This window comes from Xyrauchen texanus, chromosome 12 (assembly GCF_025860055.1).
Source record: "Xyrauchen texanus isolate HMW12.3.18 chromosome 12, RBS_HiC_50CHRs, whole genome shotgun sequence".
In the NCBI taxonomy this organism is placed as follows: domain Eukaryota; kingdom Metazoa; phylum Chordata; class Actinopteri; order Cypriniformes; family Catostomidae; genus Xyrauchen; species Xyrauchen texanus.
In genome coordinates, this window is record NC_068287.1 from 1,299,378 (window position 1) to 1,321,054 (window position 21,677).

The 21,677-nt window shown below is 36.1% G+C and overlaps 1 protein-coding gene across 1 annotated transcript in view; it reads left to right on the forward strand.

Moving 5' to 3' along the window:
* proza (protein Z, vitamin K-dependent plasma glycoprotein a) overlaps positions 1-21,022 on the forward strand; it is a 41,233-nt gene extending 20,211 nt beyond the window's left edge. The window contains exons 6-10 of the mRNA XM_052140037.1: positions 5,613-5,741; positions 6,310-6,425; positions 8,239-8,353; positions 8,449-8,774; positions 14,040-21,022. Of these exons, the coding sequence (XP_051995997.1) occupies positions 5,613-5,741; positions 6,310-6,425; positions 8,239-8,353; positions 8,449-8,774; positions 14,040-14,246 (893 nt within the window). The 3' untranslated portion in view covers positions 14,247-21,022. The remainder of the gene's footprint in view (positions 1-5,612; positions 5,742-6,309; positions 6,426-8,238; positions 8,354-8,448; positions 8,775-14,039) is intronic.
* Positions 21,023-21,677: the final 655 nt, after the last annotated feature.

A 21,677-nucleotide genomic window follows, 5' to 3' on the forward strand; every position in this document is an offset into this window, starting at 1 on the left:
GAGATTTATGGTAAAAAGGACTTAAATATTGTTTAAATATTCTGACTTTTTCTCCCCCACACTTCAAGTATCATATTGCTTCTGAAAGGGATAACCAAAATTATTATTATTTTTTTTTATTTATTTCATTCATTTAAAACAAATACAACGACAGCATTTATCATAAATGAAAATGAACAGAAAGAAGTAAAAACTTATAATGTCTGCCCCCTATCAACACAAAATTATTTACAGTTCCAGTGCTTTTGAGCTGTCTCATGCAGCCGTCTCTTTTCCTCATCAAGACATCAAAACACAAAATTACATCAATAAAGTTGATCTACTACTCCGCAGTATTATATTTCTGCAACATTGATAATTTAACATACTTCTTAAACACAAAAATGGTCTTTGAAGTTTTAATTTTACAATCAAGACTGTTCCACAAACTGACTCCTTTGATTGTGACACATTTTTCCTTTGCAGCCGATTGGAACCTGGGTTTTGTAAAAATCTCAGTACCTTTTAACTCATATATACTTTTCCTCTTGATAAATTTGTTTTGCAAATTGTTTGGTAAACTTTCCATATGAGCTTTATACATGGTTTTTAGAAGGTTATACTCTACTAATTCATTACATTTCAGAGTTTTTAGTTGTATGAATAAAGGATTAGTTGGATCTCTGTATCCACTTCCACTGGTAATTCTAATCGCTCTTTTCTGTAAGAGTAAAATTGGATTAATGTATATTTTGCAGGCATTTCCCCACACTTCAATGCAATACGTCAGATATGGAACAATCAATGAGTTATACAACAAAAACAATGCATTCTTATTTAAATAATCTTTATTTATGCAGCACCCCTATTATTTGGGATACCTTTACTTTAATCTTATCTATATGTGATTTCCATGTCAAATGTTCGTCTAACATAATACCTAGAAACTTAATCTCATGTGCCCTTTCAATTTCTAATCCATTAATAAACAATGATGTTTCAACATATTTCTTTTTACTACAAAATATCATAAATTTAGTTTTGCTGATATTTATGGACAATCTATTGGCATTGAACCACTTCATAATCTTCTGAAATTCATTCTCTACAATTGTTAAGACATCTTTTATATTTTTTCCTGAATAGAATAAAGTGGTGTCATCCGCAAACAGAATGCACCTAAGTAACTGAGACACAGACACAATGTCATTTACATATAGAAGAAAAAATATAGGTCCTAGGACCTATACCTTGTGGTACCTCACAAGTTATGTTACAATTTTTAGACTTTATGTTGTCAATTTCAACAAACTGACATCTGTTTTTTAAATAGTTTTTTAAATAGCTCGTAACCCATTGGTGTGCCACACCTCTGATACCATATTTATATATTTTATGCAACAATATCTTGTGGTCCAGCGTCTCAAATGCTTTTTGAAGATCCACAAAGATGCTTGTTAAATAGTGCCTTTTATCTATAGCATTGGTAATTTCTTCAGTTAGTTCCATAATTGCTGTAGCAGTTGAGTGATTAGGACGAAACCCATATTGACTATTACTTAAAATCTTAAATTCATTTAAAAATGTATTCAATCTAATCGCAAATAACTTGTCCAGAATTTTTGAGAACTGTGGAAGTAATGATATTGGTCTATAATTAGAAAATTCAGTTTTGTTTCCTTTTTTAAACAATGGAATTACTTTGGCTATTTTCATGCAGTCTGGAAATATCCCTGAAGTAAATGACAAATTACAGATCTAGGTAAAAGGCTCAATAATTACATCTATAATTTGCTTTATCAATACCATATTCATATCATTACAATCATTAGATTTTTTGTTGGCACACTTCTGAACAATTACTTGCTTGTACACTTGTAAGAAAAACACTGTTAACATTATCTGGTACTGTGCCACCATTGGTGTTTCCATCTTGAAAGTAGGGCCAATATTTACAAAGTAATTATTTAATTAATTTACAGTTTCAGTTTTACTGCAAATGTCAACATTATTCTTTGTAAACTGATTTGGAATTTTAGTTTTTACCTTGCCTTTTTGCATAACAGAATTTATAATACTCCATGTGTCTTTTGTACTATTTTTATTTTTGTCTAACAATTTAGTGTAGTAGTCCTTTTTTTGCCTTCTTATGACTCCAACTAATTTGTTTTTATATTTTTTATACCTAACTTCAGCATCTTTAGTTCTTGATCTTAGAAACAATCGGTAAAAAATAGTTTTTTTTTCTTACAGGCATTTTTCAGTCCATTTGTCATCCATGGATTGTTAACAGTATTTTTCTTGGTTAGAGCATTTGCTTTGGTTATTTTACAATTTTTATCATATAGATTAATCAATGTCGTCATGAAAACCTCATATGCAGTATTTACATTATCTGTGTACACTCTATCCCAGCTCTGTTTCTTCAAATCTTCTCTAAAGGCCTCTAAAGCCTTACTAGATTTATCTCGAATAAATGTTGTAAATTCATCTTGTATGATGTCATAAGATTTTTTCTCATAAATTATAAATACAGGAAGATGATCACTCACATCTGTCATAAAGATACCACTAATTAATTTACCACGTACGTTTGTAAATATATTGTCAATAATAGTGGCACTATGTGTGGTCACCCTTGTTGGTTTAGTTATCATTGGGTATAGATCTGTACTTATCATGCAATTCTTAAATTCACTTGATGCTGTAAGGTTTCCCAGATCTATATTAAAGTCACCACACAAAATTAATGATTTGTTATTAATTTTTTCAAACATCTCTAGGATTTTGTCTGTAAATAGTTCAACACTAGACCCTGGTGCTCTATACACACAACTAATCAACATATTTTTGCCAATTTCATTTGTTATTTCTACAGTAAGCAATTCCATCTAATTTTCCACAGCAGTTGTTTTTTGTTCAATAATTTTACATTTTAAATGATAATCGATATAGAGGGCCACACCCCCTCCCTTTTTAGTTACTCTGTTGACATAAAACATATTATATCCTTCAATCATAACGTCATTGATATCAGAGTCCTTCAACCAGCTTTCAGTTAAAGCAATCACTTTGAAGTTTTTATCTAACTGACAAAGTAGTTCTTTTATTTTTACTAAATTACCTTTTAAACTTCGACTATTAAAATGTATGATAGATAATGCTTCATTAAGCACCTTGCTGATTTTAACATTATATTGTTGTATAGTATAATAATTACATACATTTTCTTCAGGAGTTAGCAAATCATGTTCAATATAATTTTCTAAATCATAAATTTTATCATTGTTAGTATCTACGTCCATTATTCAATATATGTCCAAGTATATCCAACCTGATTTCTCCATTGTCCGTCCGTCCGTCTGTCCGTCCAAGCTGGAGACTCCATCACTCCCGCTGTGAATGTCGATTCTTATACTTCTCAAGTTCCTTCATAGTTTTGATGACCTTCGCTAAACCATCTTGTTCCCTGATCCACACATTTCCATTCCAAGTCCATGTCCCAGTAATTTTCTTCTGTTTCCTTAGCATCCTCGCCTCTCTTGCGATACCTCCGTTTTTCTTCGTGAGGTGTTCGTTTATATACACATTCGTTCCTTTCAGTTTTTTAGCTTGCATTAGTACATCATTCCTCTGCTTCCTGCTAATGAATCGAATTACTACAGCAGATACAGAGTTCTCGTACTTACTGGGAAATGTGTGGCAAGCAGATATTGCCTCTTTGCGAATGTTTATGTTGTTCCTGTTAAGGAAATCCACCACCTGTTGCTCCAGTGACTGTAGCTCTTCCCTCGGAGCGTCCTCCGTCGTCTCCGCGTTAGCTGTCGCTCTGGCGTAGGTACGGTGTCGTGTCTTGATCCCAGTAATCACCAAATCGTCCCTCCGCATATACTGCTCCAGTTCATCAATCCGCTGCTCCAGCGTAGAGATCCGTGCGTCTTTTTCTCTCATCATAATTTTCAATGTTGTCACTTCGTCCACAAGTTTGAGCAAGCGCTCCTGTTGCGACGTCACCTTTGCCAGCTCACTAGACATAAAGTTTAATGATCGCTTGATCTCCTCCATGTCGTCTGCCGCTGGCATATTTTTAGATTTGTATTTTGAGAACAAGAAACCAGTGCTGTTGTCAAGCCAACAGTCCAAGCATGCAAACTTCAGCTAATCACAACTCCCATGTTGTTCTCGCTCTCGGTGGGGCGCGTGGTGAGTTGTGCGCTCTCGCAAAATTGAAAATTCTCTCATCATTTACTCACCCTCATGCCATCTAATATGTGTGATTTACTTTTTCTGCAGAGAAGAAATGAAGGTTTTTAAAAGAATATCTCAGCTCTGTAGGTCCATACAATGCAAATGAATGGTGATTAGGCCTTTGAAGCTCCAAAAAGGAGATAAAGTCAGCATATACACAATCCATTAGATTCCAGTGGTTTAATCGATGTCTTCTGAAGCGATCCAGTTGGTTTTGGGTGAGAACTGACCAACTTTAGATCTTGACAGCATTCTCCTTGGTGATCACGATTTCAAGCTTGATTACATTTCCTACAGCGCCATCTTGTGCTCTTGGTATGCGCCCAGCAGTTGGAAGTGTAATCAAGCTCGAAATCATGATCGTGCCTAGCGACTGCAATGGCAAGACATGCCTAGAATGAAAATATTATATGTGCTGTTTTTTTGTTACCAAAATTTGGGAACTCTGTTTGATTTTGTTGTTTTCTAGCAATACAAATATTAAAATTAAACAAATACATTTTATAACATTAAAAATGGGCTGCAGATTAAACCTACATTTAGCTATCACTCAGTAGGGGCTAGATAGTTTGGGACCAAATGTTGAGTTGTAGTTATTGATAAACTTATATTTCCCATAAATTAAAGAAAATATTTATTTGATCATTTAATTTGACCACGTTTAGATAATAGTTCATCAAACATAATAAGTTCTCTCTCCATAAAGAATTGGGATTTGTGATTTTAATGATTTAAGAATTCCTAATTGTAGCTTATTTATAGAAAGAGCCACATTTCTAAAATCTCATTTACAGTGGGGGGTACAGTGAAGTGACAAGTTTTGACTCTACTTTTCAGATATGTGTCTGAGCAACATTGTTGTTTCAGGGATAATTAGTGTTCTACCAAGTTATGTTTAAAAACTTTGTTACCTGTGTACGTTTGATTACTATTTACTTCAGCTGCATTTACAGTAAGCTAATACAATGTCTTCAATGTTATATACTTTTTTATTTCGTGTGGCATGTCCTTTTTAGTACAAATGTCCTCAGTAGCTTTAATCCGTTGCAACCAGAATGTATTTGATTACTTTCAGTCATTCATGTGATCATAGAATATAGAGTTAAACATTCAATTCTTCCTACAACATCAAAAAATAAGTATAACAAATTGTAGATTACATAATTGTAGTATTGTACATTTATAGTAGTTCATAATAGTTTGGTTGTGTATAAACTGCTTTGATGTATCTGCACAACTGGCAAATCATTTCACTGCAGTTTAATGTGTTTAATGTGCGTGTTTCACTCTCACATTTTTTGTTTCTGTTTGTTTTTTTTATTATTATTTCAAATGTATTTTTGACTGATTTGACAGTCACATAACTCTTTTGTTTTTGTCTCTAGATCAGACGGTGTGTTTCGTTGATAAGAGTAAAGGCTGCAGTCAGTTCTGTAAGCCGGGCTATCAGTCGTACGAGTGCTCATGTGCGCGCGGCTGGAAACTACAGCAGAGAGAGAAGTGTGTGCCAGCTGGTGAGTGTCCTGGTCCCTTCTGTACCACAATCAAAGTATCTGCTGTACAGGGTCCAACATTCACTTTTTTGAGACACCAGGCAAATTGAAAAAATGTACCACCCAAAAAAAAAATTTTCCCCAGCATTTAAATCTTTTGTTCATAACATTTATTAAAAATAAAAAAACAATATTTAGCTGTTTTTTCTTTGTATATTTTTTTGTTTTGGTAGTTTAATGTGAAGAACACATCACATACAGTATCTGCTATATAGAGTTCTGGAGAAAAACAACTTTGGCCATCCTATAGAAAATTCTGATGGTAAAATTCCCACGGCAAATGTTTTCTTTATTACATGGTTTGCATTTCTTTTATTTAAATGATTCATGCCACATCAGTGAGGGTGAGATTATAGTTCTTATATATTGCCATGTAATCCATGTATTATGTTTCAGTTCTGTATAAAGTTATTGGCTAACTGGCATTTTTTACTTGCATTTGGAGCTTCTTGTTTCTTAATTTTGGACCCTGGGTACAGTCTTTGTCAAATCATCTGTGAATAAATGTCTGTTGCTCTCTTGGCTCTAGTGGTGTTCCCATGTGGGAAAGTGAGCAGTTTGAGCCAATGGGACCGACGGCAGACAGCTAACATACAGTCTGACTATGAAGGGCTCACCTGTGGCTCAGAGGACTGTCCTTGGCAGGTGACTACACCACAGCTCATGCTTGCTTTTAAGGAAGAGTTTACCAAAAAATTACAAAGTCTGACATCATTTACTCATATGTTTTTCCAAACCCACATTGCTTTCTTTCTTCAGTGGAACATAAAAAGAGGAATTTAAATGATGTACTGTCAGGATGTGTTTAGAGTAACTTTCTTTAAAGCATATAAAAGAACCAAAGAGTGCCATAAAAGTTGTCCATGCGACTAGTGTGTCACATTCCAAGTCTTCTGAAAGGATACGATAGGTTATGGTGAGAAATGGAAGTGTTTTCCTTTGCATGTTCATGAATGCATAAGAGAAGCTTGTTCACATTTGAACATGCGTTGTTGACGCCAAAACTTGCTTTCTGTGCGATCCATTATAAATGTGATTCTCTCATGCTCTTATTTCTAAGAGTAAATGATGACAGAATTTTTGGGTGAAGTATTCCTTTATCATTATGAGAGTTTGGTGTAAATTCTCTTATCATTTACTCACCCTCATGCTATCCAGGATGTGTATGACTTTGCATTACAAAATAATGAACAATAGGAGAGCAGCAAAGTACGTTTCAAGCATCCCGTAACACCGCCAAGACCACAGGTGAAACAGGCCAACAACAATACAGTCACAGAGCAGGGGATTCCTCGAGGCACAAACGTCCTCTTTAGTATTTCACCGCTAAACACCATAGCAGTGGAAAGATGGCAGACAATACAGGAGAAAGTTCAAAACAACGGTGTTATTGCACAAAAGAGTGTAAGACACAAATCCTTCTAATGCATTGCATATAGTCCATTTACACTACCAAATTTTATGTATAGGCTGTCTTCATTTATATTGACGTTGCTTGGCAGGGAATGGAGTATATAATAGGATGCAGACGGTGCAATTAAATTGCACTTGACCCTGCTCATAAGCACTTTGTGCACATGATTTCACCATCCCACTTGTGCCTAAACTGATAAAAATATCAAAACTACATGGCCATGCTCAATGACTTCACACATACTGTATGATGTATCACATAGCTCTACATTTACAATATAGCACTCTTAAAATAGAGCACATTTTAGAACACAACACAATTCGGCCATTAGTAAGGATGTTGATCCATTAAATATTAGGACACTGATAACTTAATTACCTGCAACACAACAGAGCGCTGCAATATGGTTCTGGAAGTAAAAATAAAAATATCATAAATAAAAAACTAAATCATTTACAGTGCGAAAAGGGCTGTATATGATGCCATCGAGTCTCAAAGCTACTAACTGTAAATATTTAAAAATAATCAATTAAATTAATTATAAATTAAAATATTGTTTCTATACTTATAATCAACTTATTTTCAAGTCTTGTACCTTTGTTAAACTTTATCTTGCTAGCTGGTTGGTTTGATTCATGGCTTACAACTGTTTTATAAGGGATTTTATGATATCGCTATGGTAGAAGTGAATGGGGAATATACTTCTGGAACCAAGACAGCTAAAAAATGTGGCACTTTTACGCTCGATTACGAGTGTGTGCTTTTTGCCTACGGTGCCAAATGTGGCAGAACCTGCATTGCATGCTGACATTTCTGGTAAGTGAATATATATATATATATATATATATATATATATATATATATATATATATATATTTCTAGGGAGCAAATGTTTCAGTACTCTGGAAGTATTTTGACAGTGGGACAGACCTAGAAATGTGCCAATTCCATGGCAAGTGCACTTACAGGTGAATTAGGGAGCTGATTGAATCACACCATATGTTTTGGGCCTTGTGGAGCCTCAATAACAAATGTTTCCAAAAGGCATTGCTGCGTCATGGACCAAATGGCTTCTGCAGTGCTGTCATCTTAAAAGAAAATATGGTTCTTACTACAGCCCAGTGTGTCAGGAAGCAAAGTGACTTTAAGGTAGCTGTAGGTGAGTCTTTTTTTGATTAGAAATCGAATGTGTTATAAATATTATTTTTACCATTTTCTGTTATGATAATGCCTGAAACTCTTGAAACTCTGCAGGTAAAAAGATGACGTCTTTTGAAGCAGGAGAGCAAACACTTAATGTTAAGCAGGTACACATACATCCGCTCTACACTGATGGAAACCCTGAGAATGATCTGGCTGTGGTGGAACTGCAGGACAGGATTGTCCTCAAGAAGAGCGTGGTGCCTGTGTGCCTGCCTGAGAGGGACTTTGCTGACAGCGTGCTCATGACGGGTGACTACATGGGTGTGGTCACCGGCTGGAAGGAAGTTGCAGGTGCAACAGAATTTCAAGGAAACCTCATGTTAAACCATCTGTCCTATGAGAAACTGCCAGTTTGCTCACAACGTCACTCTGGTCAGGTTAGTGGATGTGTCAGTGTTAAGCAATAGTCCACCCGAAAATGAAAATGGATCATTTACTCACCACCTTGTCATTCCAAACCAGTATGAATTAGGTCTGGGTATCACCAACAACGCCAAGATATGATACGCATCACGATCCAGAGGCCGAGATATGATAGGGATCCCGATACTTGTTAATTTTGAGCAGAAGTTTTCCTGAGCAGAATTAAGTATAAAAGTTGTTTATAGTAACATCTTCTTCAAAACCTCAATCAATCATTTTGCACCATTCAAAACACAGTAAGGTCCTTGGAGAAAAGCAAAAGAAATAATTCTGTTATCCAAAAAGCTAATTTATTTTATTGGCCCTTTCTTCTGTCTGGTTTTAAAGTGTTTTGTGCTACCCTTACTATAGTTAAAATCAAACCCTGTTTTTAAAGTGTGCAACAGATAAAGCAAAGCCTCTAGGATTAAAAAACTTGAATATTAACACAGTCTAACACAACTCACTTTTACATATTGTTCTTATATTCTGGAGTTGTATAGTAATCAAAACATGAAACTGTAATTAATACATTTAATAGAACTCATATTGCCCATTTTAGGCCACATAAATACACAGGAAGTGTCACAGATTATAGGCAGTGCAAAATATCCTGTGTTAAGATCAAGTGAAAAGACATTAGCCTGCAATTGTGTTTTCTTAATATAGTTATTATCAGCAACGCCGACAACCAAAGTATACTTTGTTATACAAGCTGTAAGTATATATAAATGTAAATTTGCTGTCCCCTCAAAATAACTCAGCACACAGCCATTATTGTTTAAACCGCTGGCAACAAAAGCAAGTACACCCCTAAGTGAAAATGTCCAAATTGGATCCAATTAGCCATTTTCCTTCCCCAGTGTCATGTGGCTCGTTAGTTTTACAAGGCCTCAGGTGTGAATGGGGAGCAGGTGTGTTAAATTTGGTGTCATCGCATCACACTCCATCATACTGGTCACTGGAAGTTCAACATGGCACCTCATGGCAAAGAACTCTCTGAGGATCTCTACATAAAGATGGCCTAGGCTATTAGAAGATTGCCAAGACCCTGACACTGAGCTGCAGCACGGTGGCCAAGACCATACAGTGGTTTAACAGGACAGGTTCCACTCAGAATAGGCCTCGCCATGGTCGACCAAAGAAGTTGAGTGCACGTGCTCAGCGTCATATCCAGAAGTTGTCTTTGGGAAATAGACGTATGAGTGCTGCCAGCAATGCTGTAGAGATTGAAGGGGTGGGGGGTCAGCCTGTCAGTGCTCAGACCAGACACTGCATCAAATTGGTCTGCATGGCTATCGTCCCAGAAGGATGCCTCTTCAAAAGATGATGCACAAGAAAGCCTGCAAACAGTTTGCTGAGGACATGGATTACTGGAACCATGTCCTGTGGTCTGATGAGACTAAGACAAACTTATTTGGTTCAGATGGTGTCAAGTGTGTGTGGCGGCAACCTGGTGAGGAGTACAAAGACAAGTGTGTCTTGCCTACAGTCAAGCATGGTGGTGGGAGTGTCATGGTCTGGGGCTGCATGAGCGCTGCCGGCACTGGGGAGCTACAGTTCACTGAGGGAACCATGAATGCCAACATGTACTGTGACATACTGAAGCAGAGCATGATCCCCTCCCTTCTGAGACTGGGCCGCAGGGCAGTATTCCAGCATTATAACGACCCCAAACCTCCAAGACAACCACTGCCTTGCTAAAGAAGCTTAGGGTGAAAGTGATGGACTGGCCAAGCATGTCTCCAGACCTAAACCCTATTGATCATCTGTGGGGCATCCTCAAATGGAAGGTGGAGGAGCACAAGGTCTCTAACATCCACCAGCTCTGTGATGTCGTCATGGAGGAGTGGAAGAGGACTCCAGTGGCAACCTGTGAAGCTCTGCTGAACTCCATGCCCAAGAGGGTTAAAGCAGTGCTGGAAAGTAATGGTGGCCACACACAATATTGACACCTTGGGCCCAATTTGGACATTTTCGCTTTTTACAAAAATATCAAAACTACATGGCCATGACCAATGACTTTACACATACTGTATGATGTATGTAGAGGTTTAGACATTAATGGCTGTATGTTTGAGTTATTTTGAGAGGACAGCAAATTTACACTGTTATACAAGCTGTACACTCACTACTTTACACATGCAGCAAAGTATCATTTCTTCAGTGTTGTCACATGAAAAGATATAATCAAATATTTACAAAAATTTGATGGGTCACTTTTGTGAGAGACTGTGTATATATATATATATATATATATATATATATAAAACCGAAGAATAATTAACTTTTTAATATTTAAAGCCATACAGAGTCTTAAATATTCTAAATAAAATACACAATGATTTCATTTGCGGAGGTCTCAAATGTTGGGGTGTAAATGGAGCCAGTTAAAAGTTTTAATTGGCTGTTAATAACTATGGTTACTATTTTGTATGATAACAGAGCTGTTATGAGGTGAAGTAATCAAATACCAAACAACGTGGGTCAAAAATAATGAGTTCTCAGGCTTGTTAAAACCAAGGAGCTCTAAAATAATTAATCCAGTAAACATTAGGTAAACAATTGCGTTTTTTTTTTTTTAATAATTCCTTCATGTTCAACTTTCATAATGCGGGAAATTCCTGCACACTTTTATTCACTTTAACATGAAGCTGAGAATTCCCTTACGAAATATCTAGAGCTCTGACAAACAAGCCGCAAGTTTGCCACAAATGTGCCACTCACAATTGTCACATGCAAATTAACTTGTGATTTGCCGCAGATGTTTGCCAGAAGTTTGCAGCTCTTCACCACTAGTGGTGAACCTGTAGCAAACTTTTGGCAACAATGGACAATTTTCCACAAGTTTGCCGTAAAGCTCATTGAAAATTATCTGTGGCAAATTTGCCATGAACTTTCAAATTGTTGTGGTTGGTAAACCAATCCATATAGATAAACAAATCAAATCAATAATCAATTATTTGTTTCAAACTGTGATTCGAGAATCTGCACAAGTAAATCAGCTCTTACGTGTCTCTCTCGTGCAGCTAGCATTCAGCACCTCACGGTTGAGTTTAGTGTGAGCGTGCGCAGTTATGAAGCACATTTTTACTGAACTTAAGGTGTTACAGATGTATAAACCTTCATAAACCTGTTACTCCAACATGCAAATGGCACTGTATTGCATCTCTGTAAGCAAGCGATGCGATAAACTATCACTCCTGTTTATAATCAAATAAGCTGTCAACGTTGAACTTGCAAGTGCTGGATGATGGGGTGGTCTAGTTTTGCTGCGTTTCACATCGCGGTGCTCTCTCAAATGAAAACACCCTCGACAAGAAAGGCAGAAATACTGTAGCAAAACTTTAAAGTGACTTAAAAATCATTCTACTACAACTGGTGGAAAAATACCAATACAACGTAGATCAGAAATACAAATACAAACCATGACCTATAGGTAGTTTAACCCAAATCACATACATTTTTGTTTCATAAAAAGGCCATTGTCAGGCACATAATTTGTGTGTTTATGTTGGACATTAACTTTTTTTAATGCCTGCTGGTGGAATCTCAGTAAATGAATTTGGACATTGTGCTGACAACAGAAATGGTATTGAACCTTTTAGCTCAATGACCTATTCCTCAGGAAAATTGCAAATTGACACTTCATTACTATACAAAACACCCAGAGTTTGCTCTGATACACCCACAGTTAGTGCAAATACTTCCACCCACAGCTTCAAATTAACGCTGTCACGAAAATTGGATAAGACATAGTGCACAGTCGTACCACGTAGTGCTGCTCTTTGCACGCTTGCGAAACTAGAGCCTTAAAATGTAAATAAGTGTATGTAGAAACTGACATTATAATGCTAAATTTATTAATAATCAATGCACGTAGTATGTATGTATACACATGAATATAATGAATACCTAATGTTAACATATTCAACTTTTACTGTCTATATGTACAGACAGTTAAAATTGTATACAGTATGTAAACATAATGTATTCATAATTAATTCATAAGAAATTTCGAATTTTAATACACTCAAACTTTCAAAGTACTGCATAATATCGACTAGGATGCAGCTGCATTGATAACACGAATTGGCAAGAAGAACATGACGATGTATCGTCGTATCGATATTTTGAACACAGCCCTAGTATGAGTTGTCTTTCTTCTACTCAAAAGGAGGAATTTTAATGGATGTCCTGTTCATGGATTTCAAAACAGGAGCAGTTGATTGGGACTCACCTTAAAGACTAATAGATTACTCAATGTGTCATAAAAGTAGTCCGCGTGACTCAAACGGCATATGGTTTTGATGAAAAACAACTTGAAATGAAGTTATTTTTTCAGTTAAAATTATGATTTCTGTAATGGCTCTCTTTTGTTCATTCATGAGTGAATTGTATTGAAATCAGTAAACAGGAAGTCTTTTATAATCCCCACTTTTGCATTCTGCAGAAAAAAGAATATCCGTGTTTGGAATGCATTAGTTTGAATAAATAATGACAGAATTGACATATTTGGTTAAACTATACCTTTAAATGTTTAATGACGTTACAGGGTTCTCACAGTCATGGAAAACCTGGAAATATTACTGAATTTTTAAATAATTTTCCAGCCCTTTCCAGATTTGGGAATAAAAACATTTACAGCACTTAGCAGCCTGTTCCCAAGTGATAAAATATTTTCCGATTTCTACAAAGCAGATATAGCGAATTAGAAATTATGTTTGCATACATTTTAGTACCGTTTTGTCAGTAATGACGCTATGGGAGCTCCACAGGATAACCGATCTTTGAAATTCTTTCAAATCACAGCAATTTTATTGGCAGTTAGCTTATTATGCCCGCCTCCACGTGTGCATAAATGGCTGAGCACAGTGCTATCTCGTCAGAATCTTTTTCTTCACGGTATTGATATCTCTCTGTGTTCTTTGTACACATCTGATTGGATTTCGATTGTCTTATGATTCGTCGTCGTCTGCACTGCCACAGTGTGTGGATCATTTTTGTCTGTTCCCTGTGGTGCTCTGACAAACAGTCATCGACGCTCACCATTGTGTCTACACAACGACATGAATTGATCTTTCTTCCTGTGTGTCAGTGAACGGACGAGCCCTGTTTCGCTGTTTTTATTGCTATACCACCATCCTTTAAACTATTTTCTATTCATAAATGCTACTTTATTCATTGTATCTGAAGTATCTATATTGTATATTGCTGACGTATTTTCATTTTGTCTCTAGGTCACCAACAAAATGGCCTGTACTATGCCACGAGCTAAAGCAGACTGTGTGTTTGGAGCCGGCAGCCCTTTGCTCACCCTGTACAAAGACGTGTTCTTCCTCACTGGGATAGTGAGCCGGCCTTCAGGAATGGACTGCAAGAATGGTTATGTCTTCCAGAAAGTGTCTCGCTTTTTGCCCTGGTTAAACTCTTTTATGCGCCCCTGATGAAAGAGGAAACATTGAATTTGTATTGTATCTGCTCACTCTTTACCAGTGCAACACCATACTCTTCAGCACTTCTATTTTAGTTGTTCTTGCTCTTGTTGTTGTTATTTTAGTTCTTATGGCTTTGTGTGTAGATTAGAAACAAAAACTTGATACTAAAATATAGAAACATGATTTTAAATATTAGAATAAGAACTGATCAGTGTTTTGTTGAAGGTCTTGATTGAGTTTCTCTTTCGGCAGATTAACAGCCTGACTTAGGTGGTTTTCATACTGAACACATTTGCTGTGAATCTGAGTGCGATTGTTCCGACACCCCACTGCTGCATTGGTCTGATTTTGTTAATGCAAAATTCGTTTAACGCTACAAATTGTTTAACACCGTTATCTCGTAATATGACTCTTTGAATAAATCCAAACATTTTAACGTCATTGCAGTGGCAAGACAGCTGCAATTTGAACACCTGCCTTGCACTGCGAGGCGCAAGCGCAAAGTGAAAGTGCAGCGCGAGGCGATTGTCTGTGTTCTGCGACTGCTCCTTGGCCCTTGAATAACATATAACATGTGAATTAGGGCAGCCGGTTGAGCTTTTGGTGCCCCCCTAGGGAGTTGGTGCCCTACGCAGACTGCGTATAGTATGGTGGTACTGATTACCGGCTAATGGAAAACCTGCTGCAGTCTCCAATGTTCTGTCACAATGTCTCTGTTTCATAGTGCACTAGTCAATGCAGAAGTTGGAGACATTGCTGGAACCCTGCTGGTAATCTACATATTTAATCCCACCAGTTGTCAATTGTTAATGAGTGCCGACTGCCATTTACATCTGTCAAAATTCCATAAAAAAGCAAATAAATCCTGTCATATTTTGTACATAATTTGAATTAAGTTGTGCTGTGTTCATTTTCTGTTGTTCAACTCTATTGGCGTTGTAGGTTTTGTGTGGATGACTGAAAAATACATCTGGATGAAGCATATTTTGTTCACTAATTTTTAAAAAGATATTGCAAAAAAAAAAAAAGATTAATCATGATTTAAAAAAAATAATCATTTGAAAGCCCTAGTTTGGTGTCATTATGCACATCAGATTGAATGACACTTGCACCTCTATGCATCGTGTGCCATAATTCAGCAGATATGCATGTCCAAGAGAAGGCGACAATATCTAATGCTTGCAAATTGTCTTTTTTGAGGTGAAAGATGGTTGCGAGCAGTATTTACAGTGTGCCAGTGTGAAATCCCCCTTAAGGTCAATATGAAAAGGACTTTGCATGCCATTTTACATACGTTATGTTTATTTTCTCCATGGGAAATTGATTGGATGGGAGCCAGATTAATTGTAATGTATAAATGAAATGCATAATAAGACCAGGAATGTGTATATAGAAATTATATCTGGTCCATTTTGTTGCCTTTAACCAAATCTGAAATTAGGCTACCTGCAGAAATAAAGTAATAGTACAGTGTAATTAATAAAAAAATGAAAACAATTCCATACTAATCTTCCTATTCTAACAGCAGTTTATGTATTGTAGTAGTGGTGTAATGCCACAAGGTGATGCTCTTTTAGCCGTTTGTTGGTCTTACAAATTGTATCCTCACATAATTTCTCTACATTATGGCTAGCCGAAGAGCTATCACACATACATAAACATAAAACACAGTATTGTAATTTTCTTCAAATTTGTATGTATGTAAACTGAATACTAATATTTGGCTGAATATTAATATAGGTTTACGATCAGTACAGTTTCCGTTTCTAACACGTGACAAAATCCTGTTCGCTCTTAAATATGACGGGTCTTCTGAAACTAGGTCTCATGTCTGTGTTGTCTCCTGTCATGATGTGAAATTCTATGCTGTGTACACTGTTGTACAAATGACTGTGTATGAAATGATAGTGAGCAGTGTAGGCTACTTATCACTTTTCATGTCCCAGCCCATCTGTGCCTGTAGTACAGTGTATGCTACTCAGCAGTAAATTAATCCTAGATGTAAAATTGTTTTATTTTGTAACATCACCGAGACAAATTCCTTGTATGTGTAAGCATACCTGGCAATAAAGCTGATTCTGATTCTAAGTCAGCATGGATTTTTATCTGGAAAAGCAAGGTTTCAGAGGAAAATATTCAAAAAGTTAAGTTGGACAAGGCCTATGTTTTCTAAATTATGTTTGTTTAAACTGTAGACTTTTTAGAGTGTTTGCAAAAAGGATGAGAATATAAAATTTATTTTATATTGAATTCAGAATAGTTCATCAAATTCCAGTTATTATGGTGTTGTCTAAAGAAGCGCTCCAGTGAGTTCTTGCCATGTTGTCTTGGTGTCCTCCAAGAAAAATCCCCCTACTCCTTTTGTAAGGTCCAAAAGAGACGGTCAGGGTTTCGTATAAAGGGCTGTATAGTACTGGTTGGAGGTGCAGGTTTGTGTAATGCATCCACAACAATTGTTTTAAAGTTCTAGAGAATGGGTAAATAAAGTAGGAGCTATGCTGTTATGCCCAGAGTATACTCTTGCATTCTCCTTTTAAAAGCTCGAATTTTGTCTTTACACTTCCAGTATTCTCATTCATATCTGAATGAGAAATTCAAAGAGGTTTAAATGGCAATGATTCTCTGCCATTTTCAAATGGGTGAAGCCACTTGGATGAATGACATAATATCTCAAAGAAATGCTGCAAATTTAGGTGAGTTTGACTTAAATTTTATCAGACAATTGGCCATAACTGTTGCATAACCTTTTCAAAATATATTTTGATTAATCCATCTCATCTAATACAGTTTTTAAAAAGATTATTTTGTTATTGAAAAGGTGTTTAGTGTAAATGTTTGCTTTGTTAGTTGCAATAGGTCAGACTAGGTGTCTTACTAAATATACTTACATTAAAATGAAAGATTTGTTGCTTATACTGTATATATGTTGTTCTGCAAAACGCACAAGATTCACATTTGCACAAAGTTTAGGGTCAGCATGGGTGTAGTATGTACAACAGACAATAAGATATAAAATTATATTTTTTTATAATTTTATAATAAAATATATGAATTACCTAATTACCCTAATCAGCCGATAGAGGGATAAAGAGGAGCCAGAGATGCCAGTTCAAGAAAGAGAGAGATGGTGTGCATTCTACGTTGGAGCGGGAAGGTCAAAATTGTGAGCATCACATGGCGGTGTGTGTGTGTGTGTCTGCTGGCACGTGTGTGCTAGATAGCACTTTGTATGTTGTGTCTGAGTGGACTGTTTGTAACTACGCGGTGTCCACCCGGTTCCCGCTACCTCCTTCGATAGGGAAGGCTATGTCTGCCACAATATAGTTACTTTAAATATACAGTTAGTACAGCTTAATGGGATAGTTCACCCAAGAATTTTGATTTTATGATCCTTATGCAAACTTTCTTTTTCTTTCTTATGCAGAACACAAAGACTATTTTTGAAGGAAATATGACACATTAATTCAACCAGTATATTTGTTTTACTCAAAGACAAAAATATAGTGAGTTATAGTTAAGTGCATGTCTTTGACATACTTGTTACATGACTAAATTGAAAATGATGTAGTATGATTTCCAGCATCATGGGATGCTAAACCAATTGTAATTAGATTGAATTCGTTACTGTAATTAAAAAGGGATTACTCTTCACTCACTCAGTTTAAGTCTAGACTAAAGACTCATCTATTTAGTCAGGCATACACCTAATTTATCCTCCAACCTGCAATTAGGCTGCTTTAGTTTAGTCTGCCGGAACCAGAAACATTGATCATGATCTATAACTCTGCAATAAATTGAATGGCATCTATGCTTATATTATTTTATTTGTTTCCCTGTCTCAACCTCGGGACTCCTATACTGAGGTCACCAGAACCGGCTCGATCCAGCACCAACCCTGCTTTGTGTTGGACTCCACTGCTTCATGTCGCTGAATGATGATGACTAAATGCAGCCGGTGCCAGCCAAACATCACTTCAGTCTATTATGATGGACTTCAAAGGATGAACTGATGCCAACTCCAACCATAAGACATGGGATACTTCATATGCCATTGTCTGAACCTTGGATTTTGGATGGACCACACTGAACCTCACCGAAATGCCTGTCCAGGTTGAATTGCGTTTCACATCCTTGATCTCTGCCTGCATCACCTCGGTCTATTGATGGACTACGATCTTGAATTGGAATGCATAGACTATCAATTGCCAACAAAAGCCTTCATCAGCCAATTAACAAGGACAATTGCATCTATGTGAACTTCTGCAGTTAATCCAGGATGGACTTCAAAGCCTGTGGTCATTAATCTCTAAAAGATGTTATATGTTCTTACACACACAGAAGCAAATTGTATGAATATGTGGTGAATTTCTGCATTTTGCATGGTAAATATTATATCCATAAACAAAAATTAGCAAAATGCATACCTAAATGTAGCCTATTCTTAATAGAGACTGAATCATTGAGGAAGTCATTAAAATGAATTAAAAATAAAAAGAATGAAATGTTGTTAAACTTTATGGAGGAATTCTTTAAATTGTAATTAATGCCCCCAATATGTTTACCAAATTCTATGAACATTGAACTTGTCAAAAGGAAAAAGGAAGAAATATTTATTTTTTTTTTAGTTTTTTTTTTTTCTCTCTTGTTGTTGTTCCTTTTTGTTTTGTTTAAATTGTTTCAGAACATGTGATATTTGTCATGTGAAGCATTCTTGGTGTATGCTGAATTCTGTCATTTGAATTATTTGTCAATAAAAAAATAAAAATAAAAAAAAATATTCTGGTACTCGGGAGAGCTGTTACAATCTCTCAAACCTACACCAAAGCATTTGGATTATCTTTTTGCTGGCTGTTTTTTGGAGCATGTATATGCCGTTCCTTGGACAATTTACGATAATGATCGCTAGGATTCTCATCTCGTGGGACTTATAACAGTTACCCTCATCACATTGATCCTGCTCACGGACTGTACATATCTCCGGTGAGACCGATCTTACTTTGTTTGTTTGTAACACGCTGGATTTTCAGACTGTGGTCACCTCCATACCGGACATTCCCACATTCATATATATATATATATCACTGTCTCAGTCATTGTCATGCCATTATATGTTTTGTATAATTTCTTTTCCTTTAATGTAAATACACTTGGGTTTATTGTTCATATATCCGTGTTAGTGTTGAGGAAGAAATTTACACAATCGCATTAGAGCAACACCGTTCCCTTTTTTTTTGTGTGTTATACCCCTTATATATTTAGGGGAGTGTTACAGACTAAAGAACAATTCTATATAAAACAATAGTGAATTTAAAATGGAACTTAACGTCTAATGTTAAAATTTATGTTTTCTAGGGGGGGCCTGGGGAGTTCAGCGAGTAAAGACACTGACTACCACCCTGGAGTTAGCAAGTTCAAATCTCAAATAATGCTGAGTGACTCCAGCCAGGTCTCCTAAGCAACCAAATTGGCCCAGTTGCTAGGGAGGGTAGAGTCAAATGGGGCAACCTCCTCTTGGTCACTATAATATGGTTCACGCTCGGTGGGGTGCATGGTGAGTTGTGTGTGTTTGCTGCAGTTGATGGTATGTCTCTGCGGTAACGCTCAACAAGCCACATGATAAGATGCGCAGGTTGATGGTCTCAGATGTGGTGGATACTGAGATTCATTCTCCACCATCCGGATTGAGGCGAGTCACTATGTCACCATGAGGACTTAAAGTGCAATGGGAATTGGGCAAATTGGGGAGACAAAAAATTATGTTTTCTAATTTAATGCAGCCCCCTTAAATTCTTTGACCAGTTCGTGAATAATTTATTTTATTTTATATGATTTATTTGAAAGAATTAAAAGAAGAATTTCATGTCTATCCTTGTATTATATTTTATCTGGTCGAGGTTGATAAGTGTTTTAAGAAAGAAATTAGTAATAAGTAATGCAATTACTTTTCAGACAGAGTAATTAGTACAAAAATATAATTACACATTAAATGTAATTAGTAATTCATTGTTATTAATTTTAGAGTAACTTACCCAACACTGCTACCATCAGAGGTGGAAGTCATCCAAATATAGGCAGAGAGGATTTTTCACTCTCATTACATATGGCCACTAGGACATGGTGCCAAGTACATGACACAAACTCAGTGATGGCTCAAATGACACAGAATGGAACTTAATGAGATCTTGTTACTCATGCCTGCATGCTTTGGATAGAGAGCATGCATTAAGTAATATAGTATATTTTTATTAAACATGGAAAAGATAATTGTATAGAAGTAGCCTGGGCATTATGTAAACCAGGAACATGTATTCAAGGCTGTAAGGCCTACGTGACTATTGCGATGAGAAACACACATATGCTGTCTTAGCTTACCTAAAACGTACACTCAGCAATGTTATACATAGAATGGCACAAAGTGGAGAAAGCATTCCTCCAGCACTGGATGTTACAGCTATTAGTCAAGTTACTAATTATGTTTAAACTACTCTATTCTGTTTACAAAGAATGCACACTCTACTAATAAATGGGATTAAAACGTTATTTTTTTTAAATAGGCTGGTTGCCAGGTTTCCACCATTAGAAAGAAGTCAGAAGGTCTATTAAATAATGGTGGCAAACAGAGAAAGGCGGGGAAGCATGCCCATTAGCTAACATATCAGAAATGTATATTTACTGGCTCAAAGGTGATAACAGAAAATTATAAAAATTAGACTTTGGGACTGGATAGTCAGATGAACAGCTGGATCTCAGTTTTGTTGTTTTGCTCAATAAAGCCTAACTTTTGACATCTGGAACTCCTTGACTTCGAGAGTTTTCTTGCAGAGAGGGAAACATACTTCAATATTTCACATCAGTATTTATTGTACACTGACTGAGCATTTTATATGTAACGCCTGTACACCAACTTATTCATGCAGAATGCACAACACACCGAACCTTGAAGCAGATGGGCTACAACAGCAGAAGACCACATTGGACACTTCTTTAGGACCATAGAGCTCCTAATAAAGTTCCAAATGAGTGTATTTGCATAATTCTATTTTAATACTTTTTTGGAGAGGCTTTTGGACACTTAGAGATGTTTTTTGGACACTATGATAAATTATTTTTGAAATGCTATAACTTTTGATTGCATTGTCATATCATCACAAAATTGTACTCAGTTACAGGTGACATGATTGGGAACTAAATAAAAGCTGTTTTTGGAGCTATCTTATATACACCCTGAGGTAGGCTATATATCAAATCAGAAAAATAAGAGAAAATGTAATTTTAATTTTATTTTTTTGTAGAATTATACGCCTTTAAAGCAGTCATGACATACTCTTTTTATATATATATATATATATATATATATATATATATATATATATATATATATATATATATATATATATAATTGTATTAACTTCCCTGAGGTCAACTTATAACGTTAGTAAA